Source organism: Armigeres subalbatus, chromosome 1, assembly GCF_024139115.2.
Source record: "Armigeres subalbatus isolate Guangzhou_Male chromosome 1, GZ_Asu_2, whole genome shotgun sequence".
Classification (NCBI taxonomy): Eukaryota; Metazoa; Arthropoda; class Insecta; order Diptera; family Culicidae; genus Armigeres; species Armigeres subalbatus.
Genome location: NC_085139.1, coordinates 41793558 through 41812693, shown reverse-complemented (window position 1 = coordinate 41812693; position 19136 = coordinate 41793558). Strand labels below are relative to the sequence as shown.

Here is a 19136-nt window from a genome sequence, read left to right as displayed (position 1 = left end):
ATGGATTTTTGTACATTTAAGGGGGACCTTGTGTGCGTGCGGGGCTTCTTTTTGGCAGTCATTAGATTTTGCACACTGTGCGGGTTAAATCCGTTGAAAGTGAAAACAGGCCCCACAGTATTTGAAGTTACGGTGGCCCGAGCAGGTCGGATCCATTCAGATGCGTTTGGGGCCGTATCGCGCAAATTAGTTCAAGTTCGGGTACAGGGAAGCGTAGTGTTATGACGGTGGGTGCGCGAACAGCTCGGGTGACACATCTGACCTACTTTTGGTGGAGGTGTTATCTATGGGCGCAAGTTGTGGATTCTGGCGATACCCGTGAGAGAATTTTACTGTGTTTTCAAACGAATCAAGAATTAAGTGACGTGATTACGAGGGAAAATGAAGAGTTGGTCAAAATGATCAATGGCTCAAAGCTGAAGAATTTAAATAAGATACTGACGCCGACTCTGGCGCGTTCTAATAGTTGTTAAGAGATGGGATGAAGCATATCGAACCCATATGAAACATCAAAGCTCAAAAAGCGGTGGATATTTGTTAAAACAAATAAATTATAAATTTCAAAGATACAGTTCAGTGTTTTTATTCTTTTCTCTTGTAGAAACAAGCGTTAAATCGTTAGTTAAACTGTTGTTCCAAAGATAATTCTGCAGAAAATAAAATACGTTTCTTGCTTATGTGTTCTGTGCGTGAGTTCTTTAATGGCGGCCATTTTCGTCCGTGGAAATTATGGCACTTCCAAACTTTAGAGCCATCTTGCAAAGGTCCATTCATAAGAATAATTCATAAAACTATGACAACCGAGTTCCAGTTATAAGTTTATTCGTAAAAATGTGGTATTTTAAAGATTTTAAGGATTTTATATATTTTGTGACGTCATCGCAGTCATACTACGTAATGTTGAGCTGATCTACAGCTACTGGTAATGTATGCGCACAAGTTTAACCCTTTGAAAAAGAGTGATTTCATTGAAAAGGTTATGCGTTTTAGCAGTTTTGTGAGACAAACGAAGTTACATTAAGTGTCTACAAGTCATCAATAGTTTGATTACGTGAAAATGTGACGTTTCAAAGGACAGAGAATCAAGATATGATAATAGGTAGTGATTTGGTTGGGTGGATCGTTGCTGGTGTTGGTGCTTATGTGACCATCTGTATCGTACACATGTGCTTACATTCGATTCGAGAACTCCCCCTGCGGCGCGGTGAGTTCTACGTGGGGTTAGACCCCCGAAAAAAAAAATGAAAACGGTCCATCTTACTCGATGTATGTGTGGGCCACATCGTGTGAGGAAGAATTTCGCACTCATACCGCGACCCACGAAATTCGCAACTTTTGCGATTTTATTCCTTCCAATTCCGGGTGCCTTTTGTTACCGTGTTTCGCGTACACACTCACACCATCGGTTTTTGGGGCCCAGTGGAACTGGACTTTTGGCAAATTGGATTTGATGTTGATGGGCTCCTCTCTTTAGTTCAGGGAGGCTTGGTTGGAGAACATACTTGCGTGTTTCTCGCCATTATACCGTTGTTTTATGTTTCGTAAACTGACTTCGGCACCAACACAGCTTCAACCGTTTCCCACACAGAAGCAACCCCTACACAGCCCAAAATTGGCAACAATCACCACCACCCTGCCGCCTCTTCCAACACATTTGCAGCACCTTAGTCAACCAGGAAAAAATCGTGCGGGGTCAACGACCTACAGAGTCTAATGACCTTCGTTAATGCGATTTTCTTATCCCTAATTTCATAATATCCCTTCCAACTAGTGCTCCACAGCTCTGCCACAGCTCATTTCCTTCATCCCCGGCAGGGTATTCACAAGGAATTTCTTACCAATTACGTTGCTTACCGCCTCGAACCGTGTCTCACTCCAGTTTTCTTCCACTTTCGCATGCAGGTGCATTCAGCGGGCGAAATCTGTTCCAATCACAACCAATCAGAACACCAAATCCTTCCGGGATTCTGACACACGCGTTTTCGACCTCCCAACAGTCCCGGACGCAATTAGCTCTAAGCCAAACTACTATTCTCGGTACCAGCAACTGGTGGACTCCATCACCATAGTCGACGTCGGCGTCTAAGTCCCGTGAAACCAAGAGGAGAGTGTTCGAGCTCTTGTTTGAGTGTGGAAACTGCTGTCTGTGCTGCGGCTGCCTGGCTGCCCGCCTGCCGTCCTTCTCTATTGATGTTGCTGGCTCCCGATGATGAACAACGCGTTTGCTATGTTGCTGCTGCTGCTGCTGCCCGCGCGCTGTCTTACAACACACGTTACCTACTGTGTGCGGCGCGGTGTTAAGCAACTCTCTGCGCCCTCAATCGAGCTAAGGGATGTGTGGATGTGGGGCGGCAGAGATGATCGGTAGGCGTTGGGGACCAGGAGAGGGAAAAACGGGATACGCGCCATACACACGCCTACCCGAAAAAAAAATCAAAATCGGGCGATGAAGAAGAAGAAGCAGAGTGTAGCATAGCAAAAAGATGAACACATCGAATCGCGAGCGATTCACGAGGTTCGCAAAAATTAATTATCTTCACACTGAATGGAAGAAGACATGGGTATGGCAGTTATTTTTCTTCTTATTCGGATACTATCGAAACTGATAGATGTTTTGTGTTGCGTTTTGTTTTAGGTTTGCGGTCCGCCGATGTAAAGGACCATCGCTGATCCTGCTGGGAATGAGAATGCAATCTGAGCAGTTGGAATTGGACTCGGTGGAAACGGCAACGGTAGTTGTGAAAGGTAAAGTAAATATTACAATGGGTTGACAATCAATGTTGCCAATCACGTGTGGCTTGGGAATTGGGGTTGCATGATGGTGTTTCTATGAACATTCGGTTTTATTACAATTACTTGCTTGTAGCATTTTTTGTCGTGAAATTCGAATTTCTTCTACAACTTGTATTAGATTTCTCAAAATTTGATTGATCTATGGTACTCTCTCGTTTTTGGAAACATTGTTACCTTTTTGCCTTTCTCGTACAACAAAGCTGTTATAATGGTACTAGAATTTTTATCCCTTTTCAAGCATATGATGTCAGTTTTGCAACAATTATGTTTGAATACTTAGGATTAAAATTATTTAAAAATGTTCATGATGTTCAAATCAACTTTTGAACGCAGACACGCTCCTAAGATACGGATTTCCAAGGAAAATCTTCCCAATGAATTTCCTTGGATACCTCTTGATGAACTTCTAAATCCCTACCTACAATAGAGTTCTTGTAAGAGAATCAGAAAATGTTTACTGTGCAAGTTGCTGAAAAAATTGACATTTTTTGTAGAAATTGAAAGGATGGAAAAAATATCAGAACGTTTTGAAGAATCCATAAAAAGTATTTTTTGCAATTCCTGATCATAATACCTGGTTTACAGTTGTCATTTGAGTGATAAAACGGCCTACTTTTCCATACCAACAGAATGGGTGCTTTAATGACCATTATGCAACTCAAATGGGTTGCATAATATTCATTATAGCACTCATTTGGGTGCTATAATGAAAAACCTACATTGGGACAGTAGTTTCTTGACTACATTTAGCTGAATTAGTTTGGGTGAGTGTTTAAATAGTGTACTCTAAGCGTCTCGTAATAAATGAAATGGTTTGTTGGACATAACATCACAATTTTCCAAAGGCAATTGCATTCTTCGCTTCATAGCTTTTCAAGCTATGCAATTTGGCACGATAAGATGGAATCTTATTGTTCTCTGCCGCAACATAATTTATTGGCATGAATGATCATGTGGAGATAATTCGATTGTACAATTTTGGTATAAATTTATCATATTAAAGCCCATTTTCGTCATTGCAAAAAATAGCGTGTGCAACTCGTTGCAAAACTCGATTTTTTCAGCACTCGTAGTATTTATCCAACTCGGCAAGCCTCGTTGGATAAACGTACAACTCGTGCTGAAAAAATCATCTTTTTGCAACTAGTTGCACAAACTACTATTATGGTTCTTTGGTTGATATTTAAAAAGTAACTTGAATTGCATGTTTTTGAAAATAAATCTCTGGAGCTCCTCAAAATTAAAAAAAAAAATCTCTGTGTGTAATCTCTTGGAAAACTTTTTGTTTCAGAAGGACAATTTTAGATAATTCGAGACAACGTGGCGGAGGAAAAAAACGAAAGTATCTATAGCAGGAAATAAAAAAGAAACTTTTTTTTAAGAGTACCTACAGAAAAAATGTTCTTTTGAAAAAAAAAATCATTGGAGCTAATAGAAATCGTAAATCATTGCAGCTATCATTGCAATTTATTCAACAGCTGAAAGAACTATAATCAAGGTGATTATAATAGAAACAACTTGCGTCTCAAATAAGGATGAAAAAGTTGACAATACCCGAAATATATTTTTAATTGTTTCAACTGACACCATAAATTGATCACAGATTAATTGAATGGAAATTTGAAACAGAGTAAACCCTCTTCGACTGCAGCAAAACCGGTCAGTTAGGGGTCCTGTGCACTTCAGTGGTCTATCTAATGTACGACCGGCATGATAGACGATAGAAATAATAGACGATAGGCATAACGGACGTTAGCCACGAAGTGCACCAAAGAACGATTGATCGAACGAATGTAACAATTTCCTGATCCACAAGTATTAGTAACACGTTAATAGCAGTCAATTTATTCGAGAGATTAACCCGTATAAGTCATTAGTTTACATATGAGATCTCTTCTTTTGTAGGAGAACATTTCAAACAATGTCTTTTCCAGATTTTTGTTTTGTTTTTGGGTTTTCTTCTCGGAGAAATGTTGTTTTCGAAAAAAAAAAAATTTTTTTGGGGAATAATAATCACAGCCATTTTTTTAAAATGGGGGAACGGTTCGGCATTTCGTCTCATAGCACCCATTTAAGCCCCTTCAAAAACAAAGCAATGAGAAGGAATTTGATTTGTTTTTTATTTTTGTGATTTTTAAGCTGTGAGCATGCATGTTAGCAAAAAGAAGCGACAATATTAGTGATGTATTTCTCTGTTTTGCGATGTGATGAATAAATGTTCAGTGAGAAAACGGAACAGCTCCCCTATGTGATATTCGGAAAAATGTCATTTCCGGGGAAATCTCCCTTTCGGGGAAATGTCATATGCAGGGAAATGTTTTTTACGGCAAACATAATTTCCTGAGAAATGTTTTTTTAGAAACAATCTTTTCGAAGAACTGTTTTTTCAGGGAAATGTAATTTTTGATGAACATTTGTATTCGGGGAAATGTCATTTTCGAAAGAAATGTCATTTAAGGTAACTCCTCATGAAATCCAAGTTTCAAAGTGCTCGCGTTTTCGGGGGCACACCACTCGATACGAAAGCAACGCACAACTGTCATTTTTATTAATTCACGCATGCTGCGACCCAGCAAAGCTAAATCAACAAAAATGACAGTTGTGCGCCGCCTCGAAAACGCGAGCACTTTGAAACTTGGATTCCGTGGGGAGTGTCCTTAAGGAGAAATGCTGTTTTCGTGTCTTTTTTGAGGGAATGTTACTTTCGGGTAAATTTTATTTTCGGCGAATATCATTTTCGGGAGAAATATTTTTTGGGGGAAAAGTCGTTTTAGTTAAAACATTACTTTCTGGAAAATGCTGATTCGGAAAATATTATTTTCGGGAGAAATGCCATTTTCGAAAGAAATATTTTTCTCAAAGGAAATGTCATACTAACGCTTTTTTTTCGAGAGAATGTAATTCTCGGGTAAACGTTATTCTAGGAAATACGTCATTTTAAAAAAATGTCTTTTCTGTCTTTTCTAAGGAAACCTTATTTTCAGGGAAATGCTATTATCGAGAATTCAATTTTTGGGTGGATGTTGTTTTCAGGGAAATGTAGTTTTCGATGAAATGCCGTATTAGAAAATATCATTTTCTGTGGAAATGCAATTTTTGGGAAATGTCATTTGAAGGGAAATAAAATCCTCAGAAGGAGAAATTTCATCTTCGCGGGAATGCTATTTGGCAAAATATAGTTTTCCAGAAAATATTATCATGGGTAGTTTTTGTTTTCGAAAATATGCCATTTTCGGGAAATGTCGTTATCGGCAATGTTATTTTCGGAAAAATGTCATACTAGGGGAAATTTTATTTTCGGAAAATGTGATTTTCAGGGAAAAACCTCCTGGATCTGGTAACTTTCTGGATTTTTTTTTGGTGGAAGTTATTTCCGGGACATTTTCATTTTTGGGGAAATCTCATATTCGAGAAAACCTATTTTACAGGCAAATGCTGAATTCAGAGAAATGAACTTTTGAGGAAATGATTTTTATGTGAAAATATTATTTGCGAGGAAATGTTATTTTCAGGAATATCTAACCACACGGTTAATGAAGGCCTTCAACGTCACTATAAAACGCTGATGAAACGTGCGATCTTGCTTATTTGTCATTGGAAGCAACGATTTTTTTTCGCAAATCTGTGTGCATTGTTGTAAAGCTTGCAAAAAACATCACGAAGTATCGTGTTTAACAAAGGTTTTCTTTTTCGACCCCGGCAAAATCAAGCTCGCTGAAGCTCAGTAAATTTGCTAAAACTCGGGACAATTAACGTTTTTTGTTTACAACTTTATTTCGTTTTATTGTCGTAGTCGATTCTTTGACTTATAAAAATATAAAAAAAATATTGGTTCTTTGGGAAAGTTGACGTTGAATGAATCAAAGAATCGACTGACGAATAAAAATTGTTTAAGAGAAAGGTCAATTAGCCCATCTCGGGAAAATAATCAAAGAATGCTGAGATTTCGGTGTAAAAAACTCAAGCATGTATACAAAGATCATAAGTGAAAGATTTTAATAATTTCTTACTGCATTTTTTCCCTAAGCAAACTATGTCATGCAAAAAAAAAATACTCCGAGCTGCTGTTGCTTTTCCGCACATTTTTTTTTGTGAATCTTTGTTTCTTTGTGACTACTCGCCAAACTGAAATAAAATCTGAAAATTGAACACTTATTTCAGTACGATACTTCTCATATAACAAATAATTAGAGCAAACGTAAACAGAGCCTTGTTTCGACTATACTGAGCCCATGATGACTCGGTCACGCAAACCTACATTGCTTGCAGAAAGATGAAGACTTCCGCTACGTGATCGGTGGTTTGCTTAAATGAAGAAAAGTGGTATTTGAATCAGTGAGAGAAGGCTTTGTTTACCTTTGGTTTATGAGCCATAACTGACCTGTCCCTTCAAATACTTAAAAAGCGCTACACGTGTGAATCGGCCTAATGTTGGCCAAAATCGAACTAATGTTAGTCGGAGACGTCAAAAATATGGGTTCTGCGGGAAGTTGACCGTAAATAAGTTAATTTAACCCTTTCAAGTTCACGGGGTCATATATGACCCCAACAGAAAAATAGATGTTTAATATAACAAGATGGATAAAAGGAACAATGTCTCCAGCAAAATTGCTTGAAATTAACTTCCCTATCAGTGAAAAATATCAGACACTAGGCGAACCATCCTCAGGATATCCCAAAACCATCTTACCATCTTCCCAAATATATTTAAGCCTGTCCACTAGAGTGGGGCGCAGTTGTATGGGAAAACGCAAACTTCGTCCGATCAAGTGAGATCAAGGTTTTTCTGAATCGTTTTGGGACCCCAATCAACTGTGCAGGGTATGGGCTCGATTGGTTGCGACCTCGCATGCCGCATCGCGTTTTAAATTTACATGGAGATTAGTATGGGAAAATGTACTTTTTTGCATTTTTGCTCTTAGCGGCTTCGATTTATCATCAATCACGTGACTCAATACGTTGGCATATAGCCTAGAAGATGCCGAGAGACTTTGCCGAAGAAGGAACGCAGCTGGAAGGTCTACAAAAAATGTTATTTCATTTTTAAAATAGATTGTTTAAACCATATGCAAGAAATCAATGTTTCTGCCAGCACTACCGGACAACCTGTAATTGTCAGAGGGCAAAACCTATTTTCCTTCTAGTCGGAATTTTTACTTTGTGAAATCATTCCAAAAATCTTCCATTAGCTCCAAAGTCCTATAAAATGAATAATTTTGAAATAACACTCAGTTAAATTATTGCTCCACGTAGTTCGGCAGTGCTGGCAGAATAAATGATTTTTTGCATATGGTTTGAACACTCAATCTTCGAAGCGTTATAACTTTTTTCGTGGACGTTCCAGCAACGTGCCTTCTTTAGCAAAGTTTTTCGGCATCCTTTAGGTTATACTTTAACGTAATGTGCCACTTGGTTTACGATGTACTGAAGCCTCTAGTAGTAGAAATGCAAAAATTTACGATCTCCCATACTAATTTCCATACAAACTTCAAACGCAATGCGGAAAGCGAGGAAGCAACCTATCGGTCCCAAATTCTGCACAGTTGTTCAGGACCCAGAATGGCTTCGAAAAACCATTGATTTGAAAAAATGACCATGACGCCCCACTCTACTGTCCACGTTAAATTTCGGACACTTAGGTAATGTCCAATTGATAAGAAACAATTATTTTGAGCTTTTTAGTGGAATGTCTTCACTTGTCATAAGACGGGTTAATACAATCCCATTGAATTCCACCACTTAATTTCACCACAGCATCTTAAGTGGTGGAATTCAATGGGATTGTATTAACTCGTCTTATGACAAATGCCCAATTGGTTTGTCGCCATTTCATCGGTATGATGACAGTCGAAACAGTCTCAGTGGTTTGTAATAATGTTTAAAAATCGCTTTGGAAGATGAGTGTCCGAAATTTAACGTGGACAGGCTTTATGTACAAAGTTGAATACATATCCAAGCTTAGAATGACGAAAAAGCTAGTGTCGTGAGGGTAAATCGCAAGTTCTGGACTCTAGAATGGATTTCATGTCCCAGGATATATCAAAACCATTTCTATATGTACCTTGATCTTCAGGAATATGTTATGGATATGGTTGAATACATATCCAAGCTTGGATTGACAGAAAAAGCTAGCGTCGTGGCTGTAGATCACATGTTCCGGACTTAAGGACAGTTTGTATGACTCAGGATATCCCAAAACTTGTTTGGCATCTCTCCTGGTCTGCCGTAATATATTATGGACATGGTTGAGTATGTATCCGAACTTCTATTGACAAAAAAAAGCTAGTGTGGTGGCTGTAAATTGCCAGCTCTGAACTCAATGGTGCTTTGGATGGCCCAGGATATCCCAAAACCATCTGACCATGGCTTGAATATATATCCAAGCTTGGAGCGACGAAAAAGTCGTGGCTGTAGATCGTAAGTTCTGGACTCCAGGACGGTTTGGAAGATATCCCAAAACCATCTTACCATGTCTTCAGAAATATGTATTGAACAAAGTTGAATACATATCCAAGCTTGGGATGACAATAAAAGTTAGTATCGTGGCTGTAGATCACAAGTTTCAAACTCAATGATGGTTTGGATGACCCAGGATATCCCAAAACCATTTTAACATGTCTTCCCAAGTAACATTTTTAGTTTTCTAACGCTCTTGAAAACCATTATTTACACTAAAAGAGTGCCTAAAAACCATTATAAAACCAAAATGTTACTGGGGTTTCGATCTTCAGGAATGTTTTTGATATGGTTGAATACATATCTAAGATAGGAGTGACGATAAAAGCTAGCATGGTAACTGTAGACGGCAAGTTCTGCACTCAAGGATAGTTTGGGTGATCTAGCACATCCTAAAACATATGTTTGAGGTTATGGCCTTCAGTCTTCTTATGCTCAATTTTTTTTTATGAAAAAGCAAGCATGAACAGCACTTTCTCCACTACTAATCGAACGTGGATTACAATTATGTTATGTAGGCGATAGATTACACGCCCCTAAAAGGCCACAACCTAACGTCAAGCAAGTAAGAAACTATCGTCCTGGTTGTTCAGACTAAGAGCCAATTTCTTCACCTCCACTTAACTCTTAAGTGGTGCTTATATCCAGTGGTGCTTATGTCCGGCTATTGAAGTGCTTCATTAGCATAAACAGATAAATTGATCAAAACAAAAATATTTCATTTAACTTTCATTTGATTCCACTAGAAAACATATCACTTTTTGAAGGTTCATGGGTAAAGTTCATCTTTTTCGTTCTTGAGCTGGACCACTCGTCGCAGACGATTGAGTAATGCATCGTACGAGTCCCACGGCTGCTCTTGTATTATTTTACCACAGGTCACAAGATGTCCCTGCAGGACTTGCACAGAAAACATGATTTTATAGAGCAGCTGCAACCTCCAACATACTCCTGACAGTAAAATTCATAGGATCAAGGATGTTAACGATCATTCAGTAATTTGCGTTCGATAATTTAGTAGTTTGTCAATAACACATTCCAGAAGCTGAATTTCAAAACACGTTGTATGGTGGACTTCTAGTGCAAAGGATTTTCTACAACTCTGCCTAATGGTTCGTGGTTTGAATTCCACTAGTAACGGAGTTATAGCTATAGTTTCAGTAACTTAAACTAAATGATAACAAAATTCCAATCATTTAGTTTAAGTTACTGCAACTAGCGCTCTAACTCCGTTATTAGTTGAATTCTAATAACGAACCATTAGGCAAAGTTGTAGAAAAACCTTCGCACTAGAAGTCCATCATACAACATATTTTGAAATTCAGCTTCTGGACTGTGTTATTGACAAACTACTAAATGATCGAACGCAAATTACTGAATGATCGTTAACATCCTTGCATAGGATTTATGTCCGGTGAACTCGCTGGCCGGTCTTAGCTCGATATGACCCATGAAAACCCCTTAGCTGGGTTTTCTTCACTTATTGAGCCGACGTCTAATCCTGTCGTAAGACCTAACCCCTGGTATCAAAATAACGACGTGCCCACGGTTCGACGATGTTTTATAGAACCAATTTCCACTACGTATTTTGTATTACATTACTTTCAATCAATTATGTAGCAGTTCAATTGCCGGACCCTGTACGCTTAAACATGGTTTAGCGACTAAGCGGGAGTGAAGAAATCGGCCATAAGAAAGCCAAATTCCGTGTGTAACAACTTTATCCAGTTGAAAAAAAATCCTTTCCATTTATTCAAAACAGCTAAACCTTAAAATTTTAGCTGAGGGGTCCCGCAGCGTAGTTGGCTACACGTTCGCCTTATAAACGGACGGTCATGAGTTCGATTCATTCACAGCACCACCACCTTACCCTTGTCAGTCGCCGGAGCTACAGCCCAAACGGTGGGGTTTTGGGTACACGTCTCACCGACACGGCTGTCCGATGACGACTGACCAATTGTTCTTCTCGGAGGCATTCCATCAACGGATCCGGATAAATGGCAACCGAACAATGCAACGAGCAATTGAATCCACGATATGGACAAATGGGCTCACGATGAGACGCTGGACAGCTGGACCTGTCTCATAGTGTTTTGGGAAAAATGCTGCAAATCTGTAATTCAATCGTTTCAAGATTAATCAGAAGGTATAACGTCCAAAAATAAAGCAGCACAATGAAAAACCACTATTTTGGTCGGATTTTGCTTCATGCCAGTGTGTCAAAAGGAGTGCTGGAATTGTATGAAACTTATTCGGTGCATTTTGTCCCGAAGGATATAAATCTACCGAACGGCCCTGAGCTACGTCCAATCGAAGCATATTGGGCCATGATGAAAAAGGGGGAACTTCGAACCACGGAGAAAGTAAAGGTAAAGGATGCAAGGGAAGTAGATAAAATATGAGAACAGGGTACCGGATATAAATGTTCCGAGAATACGTGAAAACTGAGAATTAATTTTCATTATCTGTGTTGTGATGATGAAAATTAATTCTCAGTTTTCGCGAACGCGAATTATGATAATTTTTTATTTAAGTATGTAAATTTCATGCTAAACAATTTCTTCGACTTTGAAGGCAAACTATCAATTGAAGAAAAAAAAGTTTTTTATTTTCGGGGCGTTTTGGATTCAATTTGTTTCAGAGTTAATTCTGCTTTGTTTAGCGAAAATTTTATTTAGTGTACCTAGGATCGGGAAGACCGCAAAGGGACGAAACTAATATTTTGAGATCCTTACGAAAGGAGAAATTTGAAAAGCGACAGTCTTATACATGCAACAAAAAGTAAAATTTACCATCATTCGTAGCTATGAACGGCGATGGCACAAAATGCGGAATTTCGAAGGTAGAGTAATATCATTTTTAGTTCGGAAGCAGGTGTATTCTTGAATAAAAGGAAAATCTTTTTTATTCTTTGAAAAACCGCATCTTCAAAGTGTAAGTCGAAGAAGGATATAACTTTTTCTTTAAAAGCACTTCTTTCCGTAAGGAACGTTGAAAAAATTCTTCACAGGAAAACTTGGCAGATCGCTTTGGGATTCTAACTCGCTGGGTACCTTCCGCTGACATTGAAAAGAAAGTATGTATCTGGTCGGTTTAAGGTATCTTATGACAGAGAAAGATGGAAACACAAAAGTAAAAATTGCATGTGGGTGAACTAACTTAGGTGAACACATGTTTTGATCTTCTGATTCAAAATATCCGTCTAAGTTAAATCAGCTTGATGCAATTCTGTTTTTCGTGATTCAGCCTTTTGCGATTGCGCCTTTTGTGTCGTTCCGCCTTCCGTTAACCCTGGCTTTCGTATTCCATCTTTGTGCTTTCCACCTTTCTTGTTCCTGCCTTTCGTATGACACCTCAGTCTGAATTAATTCTGCTTTGATTGGCAGAAATTTCATTTGCATTTGTTCACATTTGCAGTATTATATTTCTGGATCCTCACCGGACCATTCACTGTAATTTTTTCGAACAGACATTTTTTAAATTTTTTATGTTACTTTTCTTAGTTCCGGTGAGCTTTCTGTATTCGGATCGGATTAAATTTTCCGCAGACTCGAACATTCATTAAAAAATGGCTCAATTTTCAGAAACCAAAGTTTATCAATCGTTCATTTTATTCATGTTTTGTACGATAATAAATCTCCAAAAATTGCAAAAAAAAACTCTTTGTTCTTTAAAATCATTCAAATTATCATACATATATAATCATATTCATAGGATACACAATTTGTAAAATTCTTGTGCTAGTAGATTGTAAATGTGGTGGTGATAATCAGCAAACAGAAAAATAGTAAGGTTTTGACATCCGAAATAATTGTTTACTCGGAAGATTATTTTTAAATTTCTGGATAATATGATCGTATATGAATTCAACAAATTTCCGCTAGAAAGAGTTGAATACCTGATTTGATTGAGTGGACACGAGTAATTTTGCTCCATTCTTATTTGTTTTTAAACTTCTAAGTATCGTTTCTGTAAATAGTCAAATCTTGTTGTCATCCAAAAAATGGCAGGATGGTTTTGATTGTTTGATTGGATATAATCTATACTTTATTCCGAAAACTAAATCTAACGTGGGATAGAAAGCGATTGAGACTATCAATCATATTCACAGTAAGGTTGGATTCCATTCAAGCACTTTTAGCTGGGATATAAATTTAGAAGCCCTTGTTGTGTTCATTTTCACTTATTTTTGTAGTAACACATTTCTTAATTAATTTAATAAATCGACAAAAATAAAAAAAATGATGAATTTTGATAGAAACAAACCCTCCCGCTTTACCTTTGGCACCGATTTTGATAGGCTTGTCGCCCAGGTCAGCGCTCTCCAGGGTACAGTTTTCCGCTGACATTTTTTGACAACTTCACACTTCCCGCCACCACACCGCTGTTCAAAAATCGATGCGAGGCGCTCGTTCGTCACGCACGGAAATATCACGGAACTAGTCAAACAAGCCCGACCGACACTGCACTTCCGGGCAACGGAACCGGGAGAAAAGGCGTACCCGATTTTGGAATTTTTCCGCTTCCGAGACGATTGTTTTTGGGGCGAGTATTCGTTTCTTTTTTTGGGGGGATTTCGTGGGGAAAATTTCCACCGCACCAACACACACACTGACAGTTCAAACCGAAATGAGACTTCCCCGCAGCGATGCCGGAAGCCATGGCGCACTGCGATGCCCAACCGTTTTGGTTGGGACGGACCGAAACGTGTGGTGCTGGAAATTCGATATTTTGCTAAATCATTCGGATGCGCCTATCGTAAGTTTTCCGGTGCCGGGCCACCACCGCCGCACCGCAGCACATGTTGGTATGTCCCGAAGGATATCGCAGACTGGATGATTGCCAGCGTATTTTCCACATGAATCCCATATGCGCCGAACAAACGGTGCTGTTGTGTGTATTTATAACTGCGGCAAGCAGCAGCAGCAAACGGCAATTCATGAACATTGAACATGACTGGTGATTCTTCCGGGTTGCGGACAGAATTCTGGCCTCCATCCAATAAATTGAATTACTGACGGAAGAGCTACAGTGTAGCATTTTCAGATCCTAGGTTCGAGTTATGTAACGGTGATCCGCATAATAAGTGATTCAAGAAATATTGACGCAAAAATCAGTTTTTATACTAAACGATTTGGTTATTTTCAAACGGATGTATTCGGATTTTTGAACATGAAATTTGAAATATTTGTCATTTGAAGGTTGAATCAGCTTTCATATCTACATCGAATTACCGAACGGGAAAAACAGCCCTCAGCATCTAAGCTCCTGTGCTGAGATAATCTCTCTAGGATTTTATTCGCACTCAATAATCCCCCGAAGTAGTTTTTCTCAAAATGAGATTCCAATGTTGTCAACCTATTGAATCAGCAAAAACTGTATGCGTGTCTCCTTCTGCACGGAAAACAGTACCTGATTGGTGAGTTCAATTCGATGGTCCCTGTATATCTATATTTCCGGGTATAGAATGTAGCCGAGTCTCCATGGGAAAATTAGGAAATCATTAGAAGTTAAAACCCGGAAAATCACCTGCAATATGTTTAGTCTACGATTTACCGGATTCCGCAAACGGAACTCACCTTCACAATCGTAACCAATTACCGACGACCACCACATTCAAATGCGGAGAAACCGGCTGATATGAAGGCCAAACGGTTCTGTCCTGGTATTGGTATGAATCCAAAAGCGGGTCCTTTTCCCCAAAACGCAAACCAACATCATCAACCACCCAACTCGTCCCACCCACAACACAACGCGGGAGGACGAACAGACTTCATTTTTCCGTACCGGGTGCCGGGAAAACCCCCGTCTAGACGTCTCGCTGCGAACCCCAACGACAGCACAATCACATTCAAGCGCGCTCGGTCGTTCGTTCGTTCATTCGCCTGTTCCGTCTCGGAGAGTGTTTTCCGACTACGACGACGACGGCTACGTCCAGCGAGCGCAGACACCAGAAGAAAGGGTTTCCATGGAAAGCCCGACGAAAACAGCGACAACAGACAAAATCAATATTGTTGGCCATACACCGGGCACCGCACAACCGCCAGGTTGTTGTCGTAACAGTTGCAGTTGAGGGTGGGAAAGTCGAAGCGGCGTGGAAAGTTGTTCCTGTTCCGCTATCCTTGTTCGATTCCCGGAGGGTAACAATGGGTCGGAGAATGGAAACATCATGACAAAACATGTTCAGTGTATATTTTTAAATCAAAAGAATTCTCTACGAAGATTGCAAAACAATTCCTGTGGAAATCAATAAAAAGTTCCCAAAAAAAAATTCCAAAGAATTTCTCGCGAAGAAAAGAGAAGAAATTCTGGAGAGTTTTCCGAAAAGTTTCCCGAGGAAATTCCGAAGAGTTTCCCGAGGAAATTTCGAAGAATTTCTGGAGGAGATTCCGACGATTTTCCCGACGAAATTCCGACGAATTTCCCGAGGAATTTCCGTTGAATTTCCTGAGGAAATTCCAACGAACTTCGCGAGGAAATTCCGACGAATTTCCCGAGGAAATTCCGATGAATTTCCCGAGGAAATTCCGACAAATTTCCCGTGGAAATTCCGAAGAATTTCCCGAGGAAAGTTTGAAGCATTTCCCGAGGAAATTCCGAAATCCCGAGGAAATTCCAATGAAAGTCCGAGGAATTTCCCGAGTGTATTCTGATGAATTTCCCGAGAAAATTCTGATGAATTTCCCGAGGAAATTCCGATGAATTTCCCGAGGAAATTCCGATGAATTTCCCAAGAAAATTCCGATGAATCTCTCAAGGAAATTCCGATGAATTTCCAGAGAAAATTCCGATGAATTTCCCGAGAAAATTCCGTTGAATTTCCCGAGGAAATTCCGATGAATTTCCCGAGGAAACTCCGACGAATTTCCCGAGAAAATTCCGACGAATTTCCCTAGGAAATTCCGACAAATTTCCCGAGGAAAGTCCGACGAATTTCGCGATGAATTTCCCGAGGAAATTCCGATGAATTTCCCGTGGAAATTCCGATGAATTTCCAGAGGAAATTCCGATGAATTTCCCGAGGAAATTCCGATGAATTTCCCGAGGAAATTCCGATGAATTTCCCGAGGAAATTCCGATGAATTTCCCGAGGAAATTCCGATGAATTTCCCGAGGAAATTCCGATGAATTTCCCGAGGAAATTCCGATGAATTTCCCGAGGAAATTCCGATGAATTTCCCGAGGAAATTCCGATGAATTTCCCGAGGAAATTCCGATGAATTTCCCGAGGAAATTCCGACAAATTTCCCGTGGAAATTCCGAAGAATTTCCCGAGGAAAGTTTGAAGCATTTCCCGAGGAAATTCCGAAATCCCGAGGAAATTCCAATGAAAGTCCGAGGAATTTCCCGAGTGTATTCTGATGAATTTCCCGAGAAAATTCCGATGAATTTCCCGAGGAAATTCCGATGAATTTCCCGAGGAAATTCCGATGAATTTCCCAAGGAAATTCCGATGAATCTCTCAAGGAAATTCCGATGAATTTCCCGAGAAAATTCCGATGAATTTCCCGAGAAAGTTCCGTTGAATTTCCCGAGGAAATTCCGATGAATTTCCCGAGGAAACTCCGACGAATTTCCCGAGAAAATTCCGACGAATTTCCCTAGAAAATTCCGACAAATTTCCCGAGGAAAGTCCGACGAATTTCGCGATGAATTTCCCGAGGAAATTCCGATGAATTTCCCGAGGAAATTCCGATGAATTTCCCGAGGAAATTCCGAAGAATTTTCCGAGGAAATTCCAAAGAATTTCCCGAGGAAATTCCGATGAATTTCCCGAGGAAAATCCGATGAATTTCCCGAGGAAATTCCGATGAATTTCCCGAGCAAATTCCGATGAATTTCCTGAGCAAATTCCGATGAATTTCCCGAGGAAATTCCGATGAATTTCCCGAGGAAATTCCGAAGAATTTCCCGAGGAAATTCCGAAGAATTTCCCGAGGAAATTCCGACGAATTTCCCGAGGAAATTCCGACGAATTTCCCGAGGAAATTCCGACGAATTTCCCAAGGAAATTCATACGAATTTCCCAAGGAAATTCCGACGAATTTCCCGAGGAAATTCCGAGAAAATTCCGGGAAAATTCCAAGGAATTTACCGAGGAAATTCCGAAGAATTTCCTGAGGATATTTCGAAGAATTTCCGAGGAAATTGCGAAGAATTTCCCGAGGAAATTTCGAAGAATTTCCCTAGGAAATTCCAAAGAATTTCCCGAGGAAATTTCGAACAGATTCTAAGACAACGTTAAAGTCAACCGAAAAGTAAATTGCCACCGGGTGGAGCTTCTTTTGATAAATTGGTGGCGATTTATGGCATGTTATTCAAGAGTACACGGGAGTCTCGTTCAAAAAAAGAGAAACCGTTTGAAATAACCTATTTTGGGCTTTTTCAAAAACCCAATTAAAAGAAAAAAGACAAGGGTTCCGTCTTCGGCCAGAGGTCCCAAAAACTGAATACTCTACACCCAGCATTAGACAACGGACAGGTCACTTATACAAAACCAGTGAACCAGTGGAGAATTTTCCGGTTTATGAAAAGTGAAAGAATGTCGAAGGTCAAAAGGTCGACGGTCAAAAGGTCGAAGGACAAAAGGTCGAAAGGACGAAAGCTCGAAAGGACGAAAGGTCGATAGGACAAAATGTCTAAAGGACAAAAGATCTAAAGGACAGAAGGTCGGGAGGTCAAAAGGTCGAAAGGACAAAAGGTCGAAAGGACAAAACTTCGAAAGAACAAAAGGTCGAAAGGACAAAAGGTCGAAAAAATATAAGGTCGAAAACAAAAGGTCGAAAGGATAAAATGTTGAAAGAACAAAATGTCGAAGGTCAAAAGGTCGCAAGTCAAAAAATTGAAAGGAAAAAAGATCGAAAGACAATAAATTGAAAGGACGAAAGGTCGAAATGACAAAAGGTCGAAGGAAAAGAGGGCCGAAAAAATAACAGAAGGTTGAATGAAAAACAGGTAAAAAATCAATTTTGAAATCTGATCAATTAAAATTAGAAAAAAAATATATGAAAGTTTCCCGTCTGAAGGCGGTCTTGGGCGGAGGTTTACTAGTTTATTTCAAAATGAAACTCAAACGTTCACAAATCACGTGAGGGAGCGTCCATAAATTACGTAACGCTTAGACGGGGAGGGGGATTGAACGAAGTGTGACGATGCATACAAAATTTTTAGATGTTTCTTACAAAAAGAGTGATTAAGGGGGATGTAGGGTTGAAAATTCCCAATTTTTGCGTTACGTAATAAATGGATCTTCCCTAACGCAAATTTTGGCAATTCCATACCCTCCCAACTTTACAGCGTAACGTAACGTGATATATTTTGAGTTATCAGTTTGATGAAAATGAGAGAAGAACTATTTTCAGGAATTACAATTAAAGTTAATAAATCCTGGCAATACTTTGATGAAAATATTGATTTGACAATACACCTCTAAAGAATACCCTATTTTTTAACAAAAGCAAAATTCTAGAATGAAATGTTTTCAAGTGTTTTTGGTATTTCATATGCGGTATAAAAATACGAAACTCGAAAGAAAAGGTTATGAAAAAAAAAGAAAAGAATCATCAATGAACATAAGGTTAAACACAAATCAATATTAATGTGCAAACTCGAATGACAAGCCTTTGATTAAAAGAAGGAAAAATTCAACAATAAAATATAATCAGGTGAAACACAAATAAATATAAATATGCGAATCTCGAAAGAATGGCCTATAACTAAAAGAAGGAAAAATTCAACAATGAAATATTATCAGGTATAACATAAATGTGCAAAATAATGGTTGATTAACTCTCGACGTTTTGCCTAATTTTTTCGACCTTCGACCTTTTGACCTTTGAGTTTTTGGTCTTCGACCTTTTGTCCTTTGACCTTTTTACTTTCGACCT

The 19136-nt window shown here is 39.1% G+C and overlaps 1 protein-coding gene across 15 annotated transcripts in view; it reads right to left on the bottom strand.

The window, feature by feature from the left end:
* Window positions 1–19136, bottom strand: part of LOC134224647 (heterogeneous nuclear ribonucleoprotein R) — a 150397-nt gene that overhangs the window by 71886 nt on the left and 59375 nt on the right. For 10 of the 15 annotated variants that reach the window (XM_062704158.1, XM_062704167.1, XM_062704184.1 and 7 more), the window contains exon 1: window positions 13529–13882. The exons of 3 other annotated variants lie outside the window; for them this stretch is intronic. In XM_062704158.1, coding sequence (XP_062560142.1) covers window positions 13529–13598 — 70 coding nt within the window. In that variant the 5' untranslated portion in view covers window positions 13599–13882. Of the gene's footprint in view, window positions 1–13528; window positions 13884–19136 lie in introns of those variants that run through there. 2 more of the 15 variants (XM_062704230.1, XM_062704143.1) reach the window with 2 other exon arrangements.